The 23,290-nt window shown below is 41.9% G+C and overlaps 1 protein-coding gene across 3 annotated transcripts; it reads right to left on the minus strand.

The window, feature by feature from the left end:
- Positions 1-1,675: 1,675 nt before the first annotated feature.
- Positions 1,676-20,888, minus strand: LOC115207432 (monocarboxylate transporter 1). 3 transcript variants are annotated; one of them, XM_029774502.1, is made up of 6 exons: positions 20,584-20,888; positions 18,404-18,447; positions 15,082-15,355; positions 6,008-6,151; positions 4,890-5,675; positions 1,676-4,745 (listed from the first exon to the last, which is right to left on the minus strand). In XM_029774502.1, the coding sequence occupies exons 3-6, from the start codon at positions 15,296-15,298 to the stop codon at positions 4,483-4,485; spliced, it is 1,410 nt and encodes a 469-aa protein (XP_029630362.1). In that variant the 5' UTR covers positions 15,299-15,355; positions 18,404-18,447; positions 20,584-20,888; the 3' UTR covers positions 1,676-4,482. The 3 variants fall into 3 exon arrangements, with proteins under 3 accessions (XP_029630362.1, XP_029630361.1, XP_029630363.1); XM_029774501.1 differs by lacking the exon at positions 18,404-18,447; XM_029774503.1 differs by lacking the exons at positions 18,404-18,447; positions 20,584-20,888 and adding an exon at positions 15,560-15,609.
- Between the last annotated feature and the right edge of the window lie 2,402 nt (positions 20,889-23,290).

A 23,290-nucleotide genomic window follows, 5' to 3' on the forward strand; every position in this document is an offset into this window, starting at 1 on the left:
TTCCAAATGAGAGAATTGGGTTTTCATAAGGAAAGAGCCCTGACCAATCAGTGGCCCGCCCCTGTGAAGAGACAGGGGTTATAAACGATGAAACACACCCATCTCCCCTTGCCACTATATAAGTCAGTGACGAAAACGTAACCAGTCTGTTCCGGGTACGTGAGGTCTGCAGCCTCTGCGTTAAAAGGACACACATGTCAAGTACAGAACTAAGCCAACCTCGGCGTGAGCTTTGGTTGCGAATGGTATGAACTTTGAACCCTTATTCACTACAGAAGTGATACTTCCTAGCCGTTGAGTTAGCAGAGGCCGCTGTAGACGTGAGCTAGGAAAGGATGGATGACGTATCCAGTCTAACACACGACGAAGATACTACAACGTATCCATTTTACCACCAGTGACATTCTTCCGAGGACTGGAAGATCTCTGTTGGCCAACACGGCCAGCATCTACGACCAACCTACCGAAGCGCAGCTCAGAGTAAATATTTATTGCATTTTCCTTTTCCAAATGGGCGGTAATTTAGAATGCATAAGATTCTGTATTTACGATAGCTTAGCTGTTTCTTCGTTCCTCAGTCTTCCCGCTCTTTCATTCAAGCCCAACCCCCTTTCTTTGTGTACCAAGCCGCCATGCCGGTTTAGCCCACTAGGGCACATTCTCCTATCATTTCCTTGTAACCATATCTGTTTGTTTAAGCATTTCTGTGAATTACTTAGATTAGTAAATAAACGATTTTAAGACAATTGATGTATGGATGACTCATAGTGAAGACTGGGTTCGTGCAGATAACCAACAATTTACGACGTTTGGAATGAGATTGACGTGAGGTAAATAACACATCATTAATGAGGAGACAAATCGATCAGATATTATAATATCTGGAAGTTATATTAGGAAAATTATAACTTTGTAATCTGAATATTTTCCTTGGTGCCCCGACCTTCTAGTTAATTACAGTTACACGATTAATCAGTTTAATTGCGTAATAATAATTACAGAGAGTTATTTGATAAACATATCTTCAGTTTAATGATGCCAAAAACACGACAGCGGCTTTCCAACAGCTGAACATACAGTGCCTGGGAGTGGGTTGTCTCTGTAGGAGGAACCAACAGCTTGAAGTTGAATCCTCTCTCTCTCTCTCCATGCTGACAACGAATTGGTAACGTTAATATTCATTGACAACAGCACTTTATTGACAGTTAGTAAACTAGCAAGCAAGGGCTTTTGGCTATAGCTATTTTTTTTCCAGAAAATGTTAGTGAGCAAACTGAAATATTGTCACAACAATAGCTAGCTAGCAAAAAGTTAGCTAGCTAGCTAACCTAGCTAGAGACTGGGCACATTTACAGCAAAACAAAATATTTTGCAATAACATACTTAGCTACCAAGCTAAATAATTAATATCTAATTGTGAAATATTAGCTAATGTTAGCTAGTAGCTCCCTACCTGGAAGTGAAGACAGCCAATGTTTGTTTTGTTCAAATGGCAGATGTTTTGTTGTTGGTGTGAATGCGTGCAGAATGTACTGTATCAAATAGATAGCCTACATATGTGAAATAAATGTACATTAACCAGTCATATATTTATATTTTCTTAATATATTGCTCTGCATTATACTAATCGATGGAAACATTGTAATCCAGGTTAGCCAATGAATTCAAACAGTCCAATAGCTGTGGGGATATTTTATTTTATACTTATACTTAGTAAATAACTCTTCATTTGTTTGTCATTGCATTTTCCTCATTTTGAATATATCTTTAAATACATCATAATACATTAGCTCTACATGTTATATGAACACAACATCCCATTTCAGTTGTATTTTTTGTGGAAAGAAAAAAAGACATTCATTAAAATGCCACAAAACCATTCACATCATGGTCATCATCCATGTATGACACACATGATTAAAAGTGTCTTCGTGTGCTGAACTCAAAGGGCCTCCCTTCAAGTCGGTCATGTCTAGATTGGACCCAGCTTTTGAAAAATGTACGTTAAAAGTAGGCAATTTTTTTGGCCATTTTAGCTAACCCTTATGAAAACATAATCTTAACCTAATTCTCCTAACCTGCTGCGTAATCTCTCCTCACCCTGATAAGAAAAGTAAATTCTGACAGAAAGCTGGATCCCTTCCAGACCCTCCAAGTGCCCTTGAACATATGAAAATGATGATGATGACCAAAGATTGTCTGTTCCCTCATGGATCAGGGTACCATCACATGACAATCAATGCCTATCAACTTTCATTGGATCAAACCCTTGATTTCTGCATTCCCAATTATGACTTTAGTCTCATCAAGTAGGCTACATCAGTGCAACCTCAAGGTGGTTATGTCAGGAATATTTTTTAAGTTACTTAAAATTAAAATTAAATCAATCAGTAACAGTGATATACAGTGTAATTTTCCAATATAACGTGCAAACAATTTCCTCCAGGATGAGGATAAACTTTCAGGAGCTCAAGAGTCATTAACGTAAGAGTAAATACTGCCACAGAGTGGAGATAAATAGCTAATGGGTTAAGGCAGGAAATGTAGTAACTGGAAATTCCAAGCATCCGCAGGAACCCCACCCGACAGCTATCTGCCGGAGTCGCCCCCGCTAGCTGTGTTCCGGCGTCCTAGCTAGTAAGCTAACAAGTTAGCACACAGTATCCTTCATTCCCACCTGCTAAACATCTGCCCTCGCCATTACTACCAGAACTGTGGGAAACTAGTGCATGACAGGCATGGGCGAAGTACACTGTCTACCAGTGTCCTAGCTATCGTTAACTAGCAACCTTTCTTCTGCTGCTGTGTACCGGAGTCCTAGCTAACTAGCTAGCTATCACACAGTGTTTTTTGCTCCGGCTTGCCGAACACCTGCTGGAATCCTAGCTAGCTAACTAGCTAGCACCCAGTGTCCTAAACGCCTGCCGAAAACCTGCCCTTGCTGTTGTTAACAGTACTTCCCAGGTTCCCAGCTGTCTTGAAAGCACCAAGAGTTTCTAAGCCCAGATGCGCAACATCGCTAGACTTCTGGAAACGCTTTGCGAAACAGACCATGAAGACCAGGCCAGGAATGAGAAGTCAGTGATAGAAGTGCAAAATTCTGTAAATGTTCTCAAAATCTAAAGGCACAACCTAGATTCGAGCCAATGGCTAAAGTAGTTATTATTCCAACCTCGTGAAAGTGACAAACTGACACGTACATATATATACATATTTTTTTATATTGAATTAGTGACATTAATTTTAGGGCCTACACATGCGCATTTTGGCGCAAGACAACCGTTAGACCTGATGATGTGTTTCTACGCATGAGTTTAGCTAGCTAACGGCAAAATGTGGTCATCACTAGTTACCAGAGGCATATAGTGAGAAATATGGCTAAACCCTGCCTTTTTCTGCAATTTCTCTTTTTAAAATCTGATTTTAAACCTAACCTTAACCCAAACCTTAACCAAAATGCTAACCTTATGCCTAAACTAAAATTAATACCAAAAAGCCCATTTTTGTTTACATAATTTTAACGATATAGCCAACTATCACTGGGGACGAGGGGGACATCCCCCCACATTCTGAAATTGCATTTTGTCCCTCCCTAATTTTATCAGTTGAATATGATACAAAACCAGGCAACGGTGTGCTTTAGGACCATGAGGACGCCTCTGAGCGGTTGGGTAGGTTGTTTCGAGTGTTTAGCCGACTGGATTAAAAAAATAATAATGGTTATGTCCCCCCCACTTCTAAAACCAAAGTTGCGCCCCTGGATATAGCCAGTTTTTGTAAATAGTGACAACTCCACAAGTGTGATCGGGGATTTCTATTGCAGAAGCAGTTTCTGCAAGTCTTCATACTGTATTATCTTTGGTGTTGTTATCGGTCTCTCTAGCTTTTAGCTGTACAGTCAACACAGGAATATAATTGTTTTGAAGATGTATTGAAGACCTGTGAATATCAAGAGATGCCTGATTATTCATGTGTCAATGCTTTCGGAGATTAAAGAAACCTACCATTCATCAGTGTGAACAAAATGTTACAGTGATTCATTAAACCTTCTAAAAGCAGTAGTATATCCATTAAGTGCTTTCACAGAATAATACTGTACATAGTAGTTATTTGAGGTGGACTTCTGAAATTCCAAATACAGTATACACATAAAAATTACCTCCATATAATAATATTCTAAAATATATCACAACACTTATGCAGAAAATGTACTATCTGGACTCCAGATTCGTAAAATATAGTATTTTTTGGCAGGGCAGCCGTATATTTCAGTAAAAAGTTGCATACATACATGTATATTGACACAGTCATATTATGCTGATAATACGTTATTCAATGACAGAAGTGGAAATGGTGAAGAAATATGTTTACATGAACATTGCTGTCTGCCAAAGACTTGAACCAAATTAATTTGATGTCTATATTATCGCATTGACTGTATTGAGATACCATGTGAATGTGTGAATTTGATGTCAAGGAAAGTTAGACTATGTCTTCTGTAGTTTTTGTCTTGTCAACTGCTCCCACCCTGTCATTGGTGGCTTCTTTGGTAGCATTGTCCTTGTTGGACTCTTCTTCTTCTCCCTCCAGTTTAGCATTCCTTTCCTCCTCCTCCTTTTTCTCTTTGTTCAACAACCGGTAGTTGATACCCATCCCCACAAACAGGAACACACTGGCAATGATAAGGATCACCCCACAGCTCTGGTAGGTGTATTGGTAGTCATTGTAGATGTCTTTGAATTTCCCTGTGACAAAACAAAATATGAATTCTAACTTGTATCATAAGTTAAGTCTTTGCTTTTCATAAAAAATAAACCAGTTAGATGATTGAACGCCTTTAAATAGAAACAAGGAGCTTAAGTAAACTCCAAATACATGTATGCACTCACCTAACAAAGGGGGACCTAACAAGACAGGCCCACACTCCACAATGGTGACCAGTCCCACTGCACTGGAGAAGCGCTGTGTTCCCACAAGGTCCATGAGCGTCTCAAACAGCACCGCACTCAGCCAGCCAAAGGCAAAGCCAAAGAAGATGGCGTAGATAACGAAGCCTGTGTAGTCCACGGAGATGGGCGCCAGGACGTGGCACACACCGTTCAACAGCACAGAGCAGGCAAAGAAGTACTGCACCCTGGGTCGTATCCACTTTGTATTGGCCACAATGCCCATGGAGGGCCGAGCCACCATGTCCACAATGGCCAGGACAGACAGCAGGAAGGCTGCCTTCTCTTTGGGGATGTTCCTGCTCTTGGCAAAGTTACTAAGGAACACTAGTGGGGAGAAGAGACCAAAGAACATGATGACGTTACCCATGAGGTAGAGCACGAAGCCCCGGTGTTTGAACAGCGAGAGGTCAATAAAACTGTTGCACTTCTGCCCACACGTCGTACTCTCTTTTGCAGCATCTTCACTTTTCACGGCAGGCTGTGGTTTTGGTCCGATGGGTCTCATGAGAGAACCAGCGACGCAGCAATTGAACAGCAGGCCTCCCAGTATCAGGAAGCTGCCCCTCCAACCAAACTGGTCAAAGAACCAGCTGTTGAGAGGGGCCAAGGTGGATAGGAACACTGGGCTGCCCGCCATGGCGATTCCATTGGCGATGGGCCGCTTATGGTAGAAGTACTTCCCAATCATAGTAAGGGCTGGGTTCAGATTGAATGCCAGTCCCAAACCTGTTGAAATATATTAAATACATTCATTCAGTCCAATATCAGACAGCATAGTTATTCATTATACATAACACATGAAACCAGACCGAAAAGAAATTCAGGATACTAGAAAGTGATAATAGATTTCCTAAAGAGGGCCCCAGAGGGCAATACATTTCCTCAACAGCAGCAACTAATGAACAGTAAACTAATGAACATATCCTTACTATTCGGGTTCCTTGGGATGTCCCTACTCCCCATTGAAGTTGAAATGTAAAATGGTTAAGGTAGGGGTTAAGGGTAAGCTAGGGACGTCCTGAGGATCCCGGATAGCACTAACCATAATAGAGGCCTACCTCCGACCACTCCCACACAGAAGTAAAGTCCTTCCACTGAGTTGCAGAAGGAGGCAGCAATCAGTCCACAGCCAGACAGGAATCCTCCACACATCATGACGGGACGACTCCCATACTTATTAACCAGGATACTGCTGATAGGACCTGATAGGTGACAAATACAAAGCACTCAAGATGATTCATACATTGGGAAAATTCACGTTAGGCAAATATGCCCAAGCATAACTGACTATACCATAATGACTATCGAAATTTCATTTGAAAAACTTTAGAGAATTGCAAATTCGCATCTTGAATTAATTTCCTTGATTAACGTGATTTTAAATCTTTAATAGGTGAAAATGCGAATTAGACTACCATAAGAAAAGTCTACAATTTTAGAGAAATTTTATATTTCACCACTAGAGGTCCCTAAAGCCCCAACTCTGAGAAACGCTGGTGCAGCCAGAGCTTCCACACAACTTCTGCAATGATTTGTCTCACTGCTGCACTGCAGCAATTTCTCTGGTCTAGCCACTGTTGGCAATGCAATCGCACAGAAAACAAGACAATCGCGATGAAACAAGATATTGTGAGGTGTGGCTACAGTTTGTGTATTCCTAACGTATGTGCGGGGAATGACAAAAGAAGAGGGCTCTGTCGCTTATAGAGCACTTCTAACTAGGCTACTGTAAAATCCTGTGCAGGATTTTGTGTGTTTGTGCTAGAGAGGTTGGGTATAGAAAAAATGCATCTAAAGTACGCTACAGTAGAGCAGGTTACATGTAGTCACTCATTTCCTATGGGTAATCTACCATAGTTCCCATGTAATAGTAAATAATATCCCTTCATTTTGAAAGATGAGAGCTTCACATTGAGAGGGACTCTACCTTTGTCCCACTCAGCCTGCTACTGCTGTTGAAATAGACAGCTTGTCTACTGATATGACTTGGTAAACATAGCCTACTCATAGATTTTCTAATCAATGGTCTACTTCTACTTACCCTATCACCTCCCCTACTGGAAAATTTGGAGGCTACATTCACAATAGCTCCACTTTGTTATAGTCTTAGACTGAAACATATTCATTCCATTTAGGTTTGGCTAAATCTCAGAGGGTTTGGCAACACAAATTTAAGGTAACTACGGGCCATAAAATGAGCCTAACAACCCCTAGCTCACTACAACTTGTAAACATATATGCCTAGATGGCATGCAGAGTTCTGCTGGCTGCATGCCCACCATCTGTCTGGCCTATACCAACAAGGCCTAAATGGGAACGAAGATCCATGTGGAAGACGCTTCAGCCTCCCTGCCAAATCCCGGCACCACTGAAGGAACCTAAATGGAATGTGACAGTTTTTGTTTAGAGGTTGTCCAGACTCATTTGCCAGCTCGGAACACGACAAAGGCTTTTTAGATTCTAATACAGGCGAGGCTAAACACCAACAAAGAGCCTGACCCCTCTCTCTCCGAAGATGAGCTGGTGGGGGGGTGAAAAGTCTGAGGAGGCACCCTAAGACCAACCCTGACAATATAAGACATTATGAGAAGGATAGGAAAGAAATTAAAGAGAGGTCAAGACAAGAGGATTATGTCCCATTATTTAGTCAATGTATACATTTTCCATAACATTATTATTTTTGTAGCGTTCATGGATGACACATGAACACTCTACAATACATTGTTATGGCAACTTACAGTTGAATAAGCCAAGAAACACAACCCATTTTCTGTAGCACCAGTAAGCGTACATGCACAATTGAGCATGGATTGCCACTGTACTGCTGCTTGCTATTTGGGGTTCTAGGCCAGGTTCCTGTTGTTTACTTCGCGACAGCTGTTAATGTAAAAAAGGGCTTTCTGAAGCCATTTGATTCAATTACTCATTGATTACTGTAACTACAATCTAGAAGAACACATTGTGTGCTGTGCACTGTTGGCTGTAACCTCCCTTTTTTTTACGCCTGCCAGGAATAGGTCATAGACATCATTAGGGTCTGAGTCTAACAGGGCCTGTGTGTTCCGGTCCTGTAGAAAGGTCAGAGGTCAGCCCCCACACAGCCATGTGCTCCTCATCATGCGCAGCCAGCCAGGCAGTCATGTGTCCACAGCCCAACTAACAGGCAACATTCAGAGTGGGAGAACTGGGAACCGTCTGAGACAAAGCTACTGCATGACCCAATGACCTGGCTTTCGCCCATGCAGGTCCTGAATGTGCGCCTGAGCTAAGTGCTACCTTTTGAGGGAATGGGCTGCTGAACAATAAATAGCATTCATTCACTGGGCTGGTGGGGGGCAGCCATGGCAGCTATGTACTCTAGTAGGGAAATGGCGGATTATCTCTCTTAGTGGACAATATGTACATATGTACACATGGTGCTGGGTCCCCTCTATACTGAAATAGGGAAATGGTTCAGAAATCGTTAAAGAGTTCTTCATAAAGTGCTGCTATTGCTGAAGCTTGACCTACTGTACTGTATACAGTATGTGGTACTATACATGGAACATATCAGCACTAATCCTCAGTGTTTTGGTAATTACTCCTTCAGTAGTTTTTCTTCCACATGTTATTGTAAATAGGCACTACTACTAAGCTAGCTGAAAATGCTGTAGAAGTTTGCAGCTAATAACAATGTGTACAGGACAACATCAATATGGAAAAAAGAGGACATTTTCTAAAACAGCATCATATCTCGGGAATATGTTTATTCAGTTTATCTCCCCTCCTTGAGAGAAAACGAGTCTGTTCACTATTTGACAGTGCTTTTTTTATCCAGCCTCAGACCTCTTCTTGTGGGACAACGAGTCTTGAGTACAAGAGTCCCTCTGATTACGGTTCTGTCTGTTCGTGTTGAATGTCATGCAGATGAAAAGAGGCGTATCAACGCTCCACTGGGAAGACCTGTCTGACACCTAGCGTTTGATTCAACCCAGTCAGTACAGGAAGCTAGACCAGCTGACACAGTCTGCCTCACCTGCCACTCTCATGTAAATCATTTAATCTCCTCAGCCTCAGAAGACACCTGGGACAACATTCATCTGATCAGAGCATTAACAAGTACAATGGGAAGAGAGGAACCCCATCCACGGACTGTAGAGACAGATACTGTTGCACTGTTAATAACTGTGCTTCAATGGATGGAAGAGTAAAAGCATTCTAGAGACCCATTTGTATAATTTCAATGACAGTGGTTTGATTCAGGCATCGCCGTCTCCTTTTGGACAATACACTTAATCTTGATCTGGTGCCCAGTGACCTTACTCCACACAGTCAATGGGTGGGAAACTACGGGAGCTGTTTGTACTTGAAGAATAGGACGTGCATGAACGATCCACTGAGCAAAATAAAGAGTGTATGCATTCTCAATGAAAGGTACACTGTGAATACGGATGCCTAATAGAGGCATCCAGATCCATGCATGTTAAAAGGTGCTGTTACAGTATCTGTTTAAAAAAGGACGATTGTCAAATTTTTCATCATAGCTATCATTATGCTTACATTTTACATATTTAGCAGACGCTCTTATTCAGAGCAACTTACATTTCATACATTTTGTTTTCTGGCCTGGCCCCCCGTGGGAATCGAACCCACAACCCTGGCGTTGCAAACACCATGCTCTACCAACTGAGCTACAGGGAAGGCTGCTTCATTTTTGCATCAAATATATATTTTTTAAAAGGAAGCCAAGTTGACGTTTCTTAAGTCTCACACATCATCTTGTCTCAGTAAGTGTAGGAGGATATGGTAGGACACGTTTTGGGACACATGCTTAACTATTTAGCCATGAGGTCTAAGTGGTACTTAAAAAGGACAATGACAATTCACTTCATGGGATTACCAAGATGTGGTAGGACAGCTGTTACCAGTAACAATTACAATGTAACGCATGTGTTGTTAGGCAGCTGTTACACACTGCAATCACCAGGTCTGGGTTCAAGTAGTATTTGTTTTCTATTAATACTTTAGCTTGCCTGGTCTCAATGGAACCAATGGAATGGTCCCTTGATCCAAACCTATAGTATCAATCAAACACTCAAAGTATTTGAAAGAAAACAAATACTTTTTAAACCAATATCTCTCTGGTAAGAGAAAGGGCGGGCGTGTATGCCTTATGATTAACGAGTCGTGGTGTGATCATAACAACATACACGAACTCAAGTCCTTTTGTTCACCTGACCTAGAATTCCTTACAATCAAATGCCGACCGCATTATCTACCAAGAGAATTCTCTACGATTATAATCACAGCCGTGTACATCCCCCCCAAGCAGACACATCGATGGCCCTGAAAGAACTTCATTGGACTCTATGTAAACTGGAAACCACATATCCTGAGGTTGCATTTATTGTAGCTGGGGATTTTAACAAGGCTAATCTGAAAACAAGGCTCCCTAAATGTTATAATTTTATAATTCTAGATCGTTGCAACTCTAACTTTCTCAACGCATACAAAGCCCTCCCTCGCCCTCCTTTTGGCAAATCTGACCACGACTCCATTTTGTTGCTCCCAGCCTATAGACAGAAACTAAAACAGGAAACGCCCGTGCTCAGGTCTGTTCAATGCTGGTCCGACCAATCGGATTCCACGCTTCAAGATTGCTTCGATCACGTGGACTGGGATATGTTCCGGGTAAATCAAATCAAAGTTTATTTGTCACGTGCGCTGAATACAACAGGTGTAGACCTTACAGTGAAATGCTTACTTACAGGCTCTAACCAACAGTGCAAAAAAGGTGTTAGGTAAGTAAAGAAATAAAATAACAGTAAAAAATCAGGCTATATACAGTAGCGAGGCTATAAAAATAGCGAGGCTACATACAGACACCGGACTGATCAGGCTGATTGAGGTAGTATGTACATGTAGATAGGTTAAAGTGACTATGTAAATATGATGAACAGAGAGTAGCAGTAGCGTAAAAGAGGAGTTGGCGGGTGGTGGGTGGCGGGACACAATGCAGATAGCCCGGTTAGCCAATGTGCATGAGCACTGGTTGGTCGGCCCAACTGAGGTAGTATGTACATGAATGTATAGTTAAAGTGACTATGCATATATGATAAACAGAGAGTAGCAGCAGCGTAAAAAGAGGGGTTGGGGGGGAGGGACACACAATGCAAATAGTCCGGGTAGCCATTTGATTACCTATTCAGGAGTCTTATGGCTTGGGGGTAAAAAATGTTGAGAAGCCTTTTTGTCCTAGACTTGGCACTCTGGCACTGCTTGGCATGCAGTAGTAGAGAGTCTATGACTGGGGTGGCTGGGGTCTTTGACAATTTTTAGGGCCCTCCTCTGACACCGCCCGGTATAGAGGTCCTGGATGGCAGGCTGCTTAGCCCCAGTGATGTACTGGGCCGAACGCACAACCCTCTGTAGTGCCTTGCGGTCAGAGGCCGAGCAATTGCCGTACCAGGCAGTGATGCAACCAGTCAGGATGCTCATAGATGTTGCAGCTGTAGAACCTTTTGAGGATCTCAGGAACCATGCCAAATCTTTTTAGTTTCCCGAGGGGGAATAGGCTTTGTCGTGCCCTCTTCACGACTGTCTTGGTGTGTTTGGACCATTCTAGATTGTTGTTGATGTGGACACCAAGGAACTTGAAGCTCTCAACCTACTCCACTACAGCCCCGTTGATGAGAATGGGGGCATGCTCGGTCCTCCCTTTCCTGTAGTCCACAATAATCTCCTTAGTCTTGGTTACGATGAGGGGTAGGTTGTTATTCTGGCACCACCTGGCCAGGTCTCTGACCTCCCTATAGACTGTCTCGTCGTTTTTGGTGATCAGGCCTACCACTGTTGTGTTGTCTGCAAACTTAATGATGGTGTTGGAGTTGTGCCTGGCCGTGCAGTTATGGGTGAACAGGGAGAACAGGAGGGGACTGAGCACACACCCCTGTAGAGCTCCAGTGTTGAGGATCTGCATGGCAGATGTGTTGCTACCTACCCTCACCACCTGGGGGATCCAGTTGCAGAGGGAGGTGTTTAGTCCCAGGATCCTTAGCTTACTGATGAGCTTTGAGGGTACTATGGTGTTGAACGCTGAGCTGTAGTCAATGAATAGCATTCTCACATAGGTGTTCCTGTTCTCCAGGTGGGAAAGGGCAGTGTGGAGTGCAATAGAAATGGCATCATCTGTGGATCTGTTTGGGCGGTATGCAAATTGCATTGGGTCTAAGGTTTCTGGGATAATGGTGTTGATGTGAGCCATTACCAACCTTTCAAAGCACTTCTTGGCTATGGATATGAGTGCTACGGGTCTGTAGGCATTCAGGCAGGTTGCCTTTGTGTTCTTAGGCACAGGGACTAGACATTTGTTATTGAAGTAGAAGTCCTGGGAGTGCATTCTGACGAAGAACAGGAAAGGTAAGACCGTTTTTCTTATAGGAAATATGATTTTGGTGAAGGCTAAACTTGCTGGGTGTCTAAATAGCTAGCCCGTGATGGCTGGGCTATGTACTTAGAATATTGCAAAATGTGCTTCATCCGAAAAGCTATTTTAAAATCGGACATATCGAGTGCATAGAGGAGTTCTGTATCTATAATTCTTCAAATAATTGTTATGCTTTTTGTGAATGTTTATCGTGAGTAATTTAGTAAATTGTTAGTAAATTCCCCGGAAGTTTGCGGGGGGTATGCTTTTTCTGAACGTCACATGCTAATGTAAAAAGCTGTTTTTTGATATAAATATGAACTTGATTGAACAGACATGCATGTATTGTAGAACATAATGTCCTAGGTGTGTCATCTGATGAAGATCATCAAAGGTTAGTGCTGCATTTAGCTGTGATTTGGGTTTTTGTGACATTATATGCTAGCTTGAAAAATGGGTGTCTGATTATTTCTGGCTGGGTACTCTGCTGACATAATCTAATGTTTTGCTTTCGTTGTAAAGCCTTTTTGAAATCGGACAGTGTGGTTAGATTAACGAGAGTCTTGTCTTTAAATAGCTGTAAAATAGTCATATGTTTGAGAAATTGAAGTAATAGCATTTCAAAGGTTTTAAAAATCGCGCCACAGGATTCAACTGGCTGTTACGTAGGTGGGACGATTTGGTGCCACCTAGCCCAGAGGTTTTAAGTTCCTCTGCGTACACATCACGGACAAACTGAAATGGTCCACTTACACAGACAGTGTGGTAACAGAAATGTGGCTTGTCACCAAAAACACTCACAAACCTTTACAGATGCTCAATAGAGAGCATCCTGTCGGGCTGTATCACTGCCTGGTACGGCAACCTCCCACAACCATAAGGCTCTCCAGAGGGTAGTGAGGTCTGCACAACGCATCACCGGGGGAAAACTACCTGACCTCCAGGACACCTACACCACATGATGTCACAGGAAGGCCAAAAAAGATCGTTAAGGACAACAACCACCCGAGCCACTGCCTGTTTACCCTGCTATCATCCAGAATGCAAGGTCAGTACAGGTGATGCACCTGTAAAAAGTCAATAGCAACCATTTCCTGAGTTATTCAACCAAACAACATTATGAAGATATTACAACAGCTTTCAAATCATGCTTAGAATGATAAACTAAGAGAATGTGAATGATAAAAAACATGAATTATCTAAATGTACATAAGCTGGGACCGAGAGACTGAAAAACAGCTTCTATCTCAAGGCCATCAGACTGTTAAACAGCCATCACTAATATTGAGTGGCTGCTGCCCACATACTGTCTCAAATCTCTAGCCACTTTAATAATTAAAAACCGGATGTAATAAATGTATCACTAGTCACTTTAAACAATGCCACTTTATATAATGTTTACATACCCTACATTACTCATCTCATATGTATGTACTGTACTCTATACCATCTACTGCATCTTGCCTATGCCGTTTGGCCATCGCTCATCCATATATTTATATGTACATATTCTTATTCATTCCTTTACACTTGTGTGTATAAGGTAGTTCTTGTGAAATTGTTAAATTACTTGTTAGATATTACTGCATGGTCGGAACTAGAAGCACAAGCATTTCACTACACTGGCATTAACATCCCCATCTGCATGTGATCAATAAAATTTGATTTGATTTGATACGCAATGATCCCCTACTCACTCTGACTGAGCATTGTACTTCTGTTACACTATCTCATCACTGACTGATTACCGTACAGGTCACTACTGGTACACTATCTCATCACTGACTGATTACAGTACAGGTCACTACTGGTATACTATCTCATCACTGACTGATTACCATACAGGTTACTACTGGTACACTATCTCATCACGCTACCTGAGCATTGTACAGGTCACTACTGGTACACTATCTCATCACTGACTGATTATCGTACAGGTCACTACTGGTACACTATCTAATCACTGACTGATTACCGTACAGGTCACTACTGGTACACTATCTCATCACTGACTGATTACCATACAGGTCACTGCTGGTACACTATCTCATCACGCTACCTGAGCATTGTACAGGTCACTACTGGTATACTATCTCATCACTGACTGATTACTGTACAGGTCACTACTGGTATACTATCTCATCACTGACTGATTACCATACAGGTCACTACTGGTATACTATCTCATCACTGACTGATTATCGTACAGGTCACTACTGGTACACTATCTAATCACGCTACCTGAGCATTGTACAGGTCACTACTGGTATACTATCTCATCACTGACTGATTACCGTACAGGTCACTACTGGTATACTATCTCATCACTGACTGATTACCGTACAGGTCACTACTGGTATACTATCTCATCACTCTGACTCTCCCTCCCAGAAACTTCACACAAAATTGTGAAATCAGTTGTTAACCTGTTTCTAATACATTTGTAATGTATTTATGAACCAGAAAATGCACTCCATACTGGCTTTGTTGTTTCTGAAAGCAAAGACAGTTGGAGTACATTTGTAATGTGTTATGTGTTAATGTGTTAATTGTAATGTGTTACAATTGAATAGGTGTTACAATAAAATATGTTATTGTTATGTACATTTCCGGTAGGGTTGCACTATTCTAGCTAGCCGCCATATCTTGCGAGCTTACACGAATGTTTGGTACACGGATATCAGTCTAGTAATTACCAGGCTAGCCCTAATCTATCCTCGAGCTCACCTCCGGCGTACATCACTGCCAGCATGATGGAGGAGATCCATGACACCTGGCTGCTGGTGCAGTCGAAAATGACCTCAATCTCCTTGAAGAAGACGGTTATGGACTTCGGAAAGGCATAGGAGAAGCCGATGGAGATGAAGGCTCCCACCACTACTGCCCAGCCCCAGCCCCCCTCTGGAGGGGTGTACCCCTGGGGTCCTCCCATGGCAGGCGGCATGGCTGCTGTTCTGCTCACCAAGATCCTGTGCGCAGGAACCTACACAGCAATGGGCACCTGTTGGAGAAAGATTAATCAAGTTTTCAGAAACTCGTCATCAATGCTAGAATTCAGTTAACCGAGAATCTTTTGAGAATGGTATTGTTCATCCTGGACTATGCAAATGTATTTTTTTGGGGGGGTAATCGAACTATGTTAACAATGTTTCACAATGTGAAAAGAAACATTTAATCATAAAGATAAATGTAGGTGATTCCTCACTGTAAAGGTGTCCCCCGTACGGGAGTTGCAGCGATGAGACAAGACTGTAACTACCAATTGGATACCATGAAATTGGGGAGAAAACGGTAAAATTATTATTTAAAAAAAAAAAGGTCAGATACAGTGCATTTTGCCTCTTTTCAAAATTTGTGAAGCAAAATGCATCTTATCTATTCAGATTCATTTCATTTCCTTTGAAACATGATTTGAATACTACACTGTATGTGGACTGTGCATGACTGGAGCCAATGCTGTATGGTTCATGTCAGCAGGATTTCACATGCTGCTTTCACAAGATAAGCCTGTGTTTATTTACAGGGTGGAAACCATTTCCTCCCCGAATATCTACCTCTGGTACGTATCACAGGTGTATCATGGTAATGTCCTGAAAGGCAATGTTATAGCAACTACAACTAAATATCAAACAGAGCGAGCGGAAATGCATGCACATGTTCTGTTAACTTCAATGGCTTGATCATATAAGATAAATATGTTGACTTAAATAGTTACCTTTAGCACATTTGCGTGATTATTTCTTACCAGTGGTATGAAACGCAGAATCCTTCATCCTCAGTGTTTCAGAAGTAAATGGATCAATTTGATTTGCCAAGAGGATTCATCCTAAAAAGCCCAATATTCACTGTGTGGGAGGCATTTCTGGAGCTTCTTTTTACTGTAAATCCAGCCCTCCACTATACTCCCCCCTCACTTCTGAGCTTATGATTACAGGCCCGTCTGCAGAGTCAAATGGCTTACTATATTGTTTACACCAAGGAACCCAACCACAGTGCACATTTATCAAACCATGAATACAGGTTGAATTCAGCTTCCTAGGAAGCTCGGGGCTATGCTCTCATAAAGAGGGTAATGATTTAGAGCTTCTGCATGTTCTGTGGAGAGGACTCTTGATCTAAGGGAAGTAATGGCCCTCTGTGGTGGTGAAAACAGCATAGGATTAGCAGTTTGTGTGTTGCATTGTACAGTGGAACCTCGGCATGTACTGTATCTTTCCAGAGTTTGAGAAGTAGTGACGCTAAGCTAGGAGTTGAGCTGGGGTGATGTGATTGCATTGATTAAATACAGAAGATTTGGAGGAAAGTGGGGCGTCTTTTTCAAAAGCCCGTTATTTCCTCCTAATACAGTTCTCCAGACAGAGCTTTGATGCAAAGGTAATATAATGAGTCAATGACATACAGCAGGCTTCTTTCTGTATGACAGCCTCTGTGTTTCTCGTTTGAATACAAAACATTTTCAGGATGTCCCTATGTGTTATACTTAAGCAATAAGGCCAGAGGGGGTGTGGTATATGGCGAATATACCACGGCTAAGGGCTATTCTTAAGAGCGACGCAACGCCGAGTGCCTGGACACAGCCCTTAGCCGTGCTATATTGGCCATATACCGCAAACCCCGAGGTGCCTTATTGCTATTATAAACTGGCTACCAATATAAATAGAGCAGTAAAAATAAATGTTTTGTCATACCCATGGTATACGGTCTGATATACCACAGCTGTCAGCCAATCAGCCTTCAGTTCTCGAACCATCCAGTTTATAATGCAGATCCATTCATGTTGGATACAACATGTTGCATGTTGTTGCACAGTATATCAGTCTGGAATTGGTATCCCAAGATTCCCCTCGAATTTCACCTAAATATAGGGAAGGCTGCCATTGAAATCTCTTAAAGTAATTCACGCTCCAGGCAAAGATCAAAGACTAATTCGACCAAATGTCTATCCTTATGCTGGTTTACAATCTTCCCCTGTTAGTGGATGTACTCTGTAGAGAGAGAAAGGAAAAAGAAGACTGTGTTCCCTATCAACTTAAATTTCAGCCATTATCTGATGAGGACTTCTGGGTACTTCAGCATGCTCTTTTAACTGTGCAGTATGCAGTACAAACATGGCATGTCGCAAATCAATTTATCACCGGAACAGCTATGATAAATGAGAGCAGGTAAGTCAACTTTCTATATTGTGAGCAGTTTCATAGAAGTGAGATGCAGATGAATGTGAAGAATAACTTCGCTTACTGCTGTGATGCTGTGGAAATGTAACGTTTTAGTCCACTCCTGATACAGGAAATATAATGGCTTGGGACTGGAGTGACAGAGTGAACTAAATCACATCATGCAGTTATAAGCATGAATAAAATAACATGTTATTGAGTTGGGACTTGAAAACTGTATTGCACAGGAGTTTTCACATATCCAAAGTGCACTTATTGGGAGTGGGCTGTTCTGTTAAATGGTTGTTGAGAATACAATGTGCTGGGTGTCCTCTTACAGCTATCGGCTTTACCTCCTGTCCTGGGAACAAAGGTCAGCTCAAAGATATGTCTCTGTCTGAAAATAGTATTGTTTACTTGTTCAACAGTCTTTCAATCAGCACATGTATTTGCCGGGGCACAGGGTACAATCCAGGGTACAAGCCAGGGTACAGAGCACAAGCCAGGTAACAAGCCAGGGTACAGAGCACAAGCCAGGGTACAATCCAGGGCACAGGGTACATGCCAGGGCACAATCCAGGGTACAAACCAGGGCACAAGCCAGGGCACAGGGTACATGCCAGGGCACAAGCCAGGGTACAGGGTACATGCCAGGGCACAATCCAGGGTACAAACCAGGGCACAAGCCAGGGCACAGGTACAAGCCAGGGCACAATCCAGGGCACAATCCAGGGCACAGGGCAGAAGCCAGGGCACAATCCAGGGTACAAGCCAGGTCACAAGCCAGGGTAGAAGCCCGGGCAAAAGCCAGGGCACAATCCAGGGTACAAGCCAAGGTGCAAGCTAGGGCACAAGCCAGGCTACATGCGTGGTGTACATTCTGTGCATGAGCTTACATAGGTTGTTGAGTCCCACACGGACAAGACTGTGTAGTGATTTTCTGTTTTAATTTATGAATGGAGGAGAAAGTCAGGACACACACTAATGTGTATTAATGGCTAATCAACACATCAAGGTTAATAATATTGAAATAAATACAGGGGGCCATTTCATCCACTCAAGAAGACTGAAAACTTTGCAAAGTAAGTGGCCAGTAATCTGTGAGTTAAAGACTCCACTTTAACCTGCATATGCAGATAGCCGCCTGCATGGAGGATGAAATATGAGTCAAGATGAACAATGGACCCCACATTGGCTAAAGGTCTATAATAAGCAGCCAAAGTGGGCAGCCTGACCGTGCCACTCGAGACAGAACACGCTGCTTCAAACGCCCCAGTGGCACGTTCTTGGCACTATAGAACATTGGCTATGTCACAACAAGGTCTGTCTTAACTTCTTCAAGGTTAAATCCCTCGCAGACATCTTGCCGCTTCAGATAGGCAGGCAAGCGTAGTGTTCAGAAGCCCCAGGACTTTGGCTGCTAAGCTAACATGGCCCTCCAAATGGATATGTGACTGACAGAAATGGATGGGGATAACAGCACAGGACAGAAGCTGGGTTGTTAGACTAATATTAGGTTATTTCAGTATTGTCTTCTAAAGCCTGACAATAGCAGCAGTGGGATTCAGGTTGAAGGCTTGGTAGGAATGAGAGTGATAGTACAGGTATTGTGGTTTTGTAGTAGGCTATTCCCATTGGTTTCCATTGCAGAGATGCCTCAAGCATCCTGCTCAATACCATAATGATCCCAAGGTGAGCCGTCATAATCATGACCACTTCTGTCAATGCTTTTCAGAACAATAAACAAAATACTATTTTTTTCTTTTCAGGGCATGAACAACAAAGAGAATACTATTTTTTTTTTAGGGCATGAACAATAAAGAGAATACTCGTTTTTTTCAGGGCATGAACAATAAAGAGAATACTTGTTTTTTTTTAGGGCATGAACAATAAAGAGAATACTAGGTTTTTTCAGGGCATGAACAACAAAGAGAATACTATTTTTTATTTAGGGCATGAACAATAAAGAGAATACTCGTTTTTTTCAGGGCATGAACAATAAAGAGAATACTAGGGTTTTTTTCAGGGCATGAACAATAAAGAGAATACTTGTTTTTTTCAGGGCATGAACAATAAAGAGAATACTAGGGTTTTTTTCAGGGCATGAACAATAAAGAGAATACTTGTTTTTTTTCAGGGCATGAACAATAAAGAGAATACTAGGTTTTTTCAGGGCATGAACAATAAAGAGAATACTAGGGTTTTTCAGGGCATGAACAATAAAGAGAATACTAGGTTTTTTCAGGGCATGAACAATAAAGAGAATACTAGGGTTTTTTTCAGGGCATGAACAATAAAGAGAATACTCGTTTTTTTTTCAGGGCACGTGTGGCTCAGTTGGTAGAGCATGATGTTTGCAACACCAGGGTTGTTGGTTAGTTTCCCACGGGGGACCAGTACGGGGAAAAAAAAAATGTATGAAATGTATGCATTCACTACTGTAAGTCGCTCTGAATAAGAGTGTCTGCTAAATGACTAAAATGTAAAACAATAAAGAGAATACTAGGGTTTTTCAGGGCATGAACAATAAAGAGAATACTAGGGTTTTTCAGGGCATGAACAATAAAGAGAATACTAGGGTTTTTCAGGGCATGAACAATAAAGAGAATACTAGGGTTTTTCAGGGCATGAACAATAAAGAGAATACTAGGGTTTTTCAGGGCATGAACAATAAAGAGAATACTAGGGTTTTTCAGGGCATGAACAATAAAGAGAATAATCTTTTTTTTTCAGGGCATGAACAATAAAGAGAATATTACTTTTTTTTCAGGGCATGAACAATAAAGAGAATACTAGGGTTTTTTAGGACATGAACAATAAAGAGAATACTAGGGTTTTTCAGGGCATGAACAATAAAGAGAATACTAGGGTTTTTTTCAGGGCATGAACAATAAAGAGAATACTAGGGTTTTTTCAGGGCATGAACAATAAAGAGAATACTAGGGTTTTTTTAGGGCATGAACAATAAAGAGAATATTCACTCACATAACAACTTCTCCAAGAGCAAATTGACATATCAGAGCTTATGCAGAGTAACCACATGTACATATGGATGTGTGGGTTAGTCGCATCTTACCTTGCCAGCAGCTCCTCCTAGTTCCAGATGAGCTCTACAGGCTGAGATGGGGAGCTCTCCTCTCAATGAGGCACTTCTGTGTAAGAAGCAAAAGACCTCTACAGAAGTCTAAGTCTAGAATGTCTGAGATTCTCCCATAGAACAGAACCTCTACCACCACTACAACAAGCAGTGTCCCTGTGCTGGGGAAATGAACACTTCGGAGTCTGAATAATTGCTGGTCTGTGAAATGGAAGAGAAGTTGACAAAGTTTGGTTCATTCAGTGGCCAGTTCAAACAGCTGGGCCGGCCAAGATACTAGAGTGCTAACTGATGAGGTCAGTCCAGTCTGCCTCTTATTGGCTGTTTGAGGATTAGAGCCGTGCCCCTAAAATGTTTTCCCCACCTCCTTGCCATGTGTCTCCAGCTCACATGTACTGCATTATTGGCTCTACGTGAAACTTCAAACAGTAGGATACACACTAATGTCTGGGCCTAAGAGATAACATGCCTGTTGGCAATTGATTTCTTTCATAATTGTATAGACAATAGATTACAGGATATTGGTAGTCACAGCAATCAAACAACTGGCTCCCTCTTAAGCAGCTTTTGTTGTTCCCCTCTGGTCTCCTGGGAAATATTAGCAGAGATCGTTCTGATCACTTCAGAGGTTAACTTTAGGTGAGGCCTTAGTTCAACTCCCCCCGCTGTCACTCTGTGCTCGATGGTCAGGGCTTGGGAAAGGAAACATCCCTGAGCGCTGCTGGAGGTTAACAAACATAGAGCACTACTGTATTGCAAATAAAACACGGATTCCTTGTAGGGGACCACCAAGTGACGTAACACTGATGGCTTTTGAACAACACTCAGACCTTGTTTTGTTTGTTTGTTTAGTGTCCCTCCCGTTATTAGAAACCTAATAAGGGCATTCCACAGGGTGGATGGAGGTTGTGACTCTGTCTGCTCCACCGATTACACCCCAATCACACAACAACTAACAGCCAGGTTATCAGCTAAATGACATTAAAGGGATAATCCGTATTTGAAACAATAATCCCTACCACTGTTTTGGTAGCAAGCTGAGGGATGGGGCTGGAGAAATGTAACCACTCTCAAATTCACAGACAGATCTATGGATGCAAGGACTGACCATCCATGATATTAAAATGATAGTTTTAACCATGTTTTGAGGCTATATGGTGTTTGTTTACATTTCATTTGTTTACAAACATTAGAGTAAAACAAGCTTATATTTAGGTTTCTGACGGGGTACGACAGTTTAAATAAACTTGTGGCATTCAAATTACGTTCTTCATGAATCAATGGGTCCATATCATTAACTTATATATCCAAAAATGGATGTAGCAATTGCAGATTGCTCCTTTAATTTCAGTGTGCAGCACAGTTTTGCATATCATGGCTTTGGGACACATTTTTTTTTACTAAGCCATTCAGGTAACACCTCCTGAATACGTGACATTCTGTGCATGCATAATTAAACAGCTTAAGACAATTATTCCACCTTTGGATGTATCCTGCCTCTAATCCTCTCTTCACTTTCATTCAGCAGTCAGGGTCATTTCTTCCTGTCTGCTCCACTCTCTTTTTGAAAATAAATCCTTTACCATAGCCAACGTGGCATAATATATTAAAGCACCACATCATCACAGAGTGCCCTCCTATTGCTCGCTCTCTGAAGAGTATATACATTATTTCAGACTGCTATCGTACATGCAACACCTGTAGTACGTGTGGATCACAATGAGCCTTGTTGATGCTGCTTATCAGCCTACTCATATTAGAATCAGTGTCTTTCCAATCACAGGTCTACGCACAAGAGATAATGACATCATCCCCTCCCAGCTCATGATATCTGGATGTCTGTTGGCTACATGGTGTGTTTTTCCTTGTCAAATGGGCTAATTATTAGAATATATTGACTTAGTTACACTCTTAGAAAAAGGGTTCCAAAAGGGTTATTTGGATTCCAATAGGAATTATGCATCACTGTCGGCGCCACAAGATGGCGCCAAAAGAGATGGTCTCCTCGCTTCGCATTCTTAGGAAACTATGCAGTATTTTTTTTTTTTATGTATTATTTCTTACATTGTTACCCCAGGAAATGTCTTATTACGTACAGCCGGGAAGAACTATTGAATATAAGAGCGACATCAATTTACCAACATTACAACCAGGAATACGACTTTCCCGAAGTTGGTCCTCTGTTTAGACCACCACTCAGGACAATAGATTTAATCCCAGTAGCCGACCCAAAACAACGGCGCCGCAGAAGGGGCAGACGGAGCTGCCTCCAGGTTAGGCTCTGTAGACGTGCACATCGCTCACTGCTCCCAAGTATACTACTCGCCAATGTCCAGTCTCTTGAACAACAAGGTAGATGAAATTCGAGCAAGGGTTGCCTTCCAGAGAGACATCAGAGATTGTAACATTCTCTGTTTCACGTAAACATGGCTCACTCGGGATATGTTGTCAGAGTCGGTACAGCCACCCGGTTTCTTCACGCATCGCACCGACAGAAACAAACACCTCTCTACTAAGAAGAAGTGCGGGGGTGTATACCTTATAATTAACGATTTGTGGTGTAATCATAACAACATACAGGAACTCAAGTCCTTTTGTTCACCTGACCTAGAATTCCTTACAATCAAATGCCGACCGCATTATCTACCAAGAGAATTCTCTTCGATTATAATCACAGCCGTGTATA

The sequence above is a fragment of the Salmo trutta genome, chromosome 14, assembly GCF_901001165.1.
Source record: "Salmo trutta chromosome 14, fSalTru1.1, whole genome shotgun sequence".
In the NCBI taxonomy this organism is placed as follows: Eukaryota; Metazoa; Chordata; class Actinopteri; order Salmoniformes; family Salmonidae; genus Salmo; species Salmo trutta.

What these genes read in the sequence shown, in the direction of transcription:
- LOC115207432 (XM_029774501.1), bottom strand. Translation starts at nt 15,298, where the DNA reads ATGCCGCCTGCCATGGGAGGACCCCAGGGGTACACCCCTCCAGAGGGG. An exon ending in GGCAGTGATGTACGCCGGAG is followed by an intron (nt 6,152 to 15,081) that starts GTGAGCTCGAGG and finishes GTCACCTATCAG; the next exon opens with GTCCTATCAGCAGTATCCTG. An exon ending in CTGTGTGGGAGTGGTCGGAG is followed by an intron (nt 5,676 to 6,007) that starts GTAGGCCTCTAT and finishes ATATTTCAACAG; the next exon opens with GTTTGGGACTGGCATTCAAT.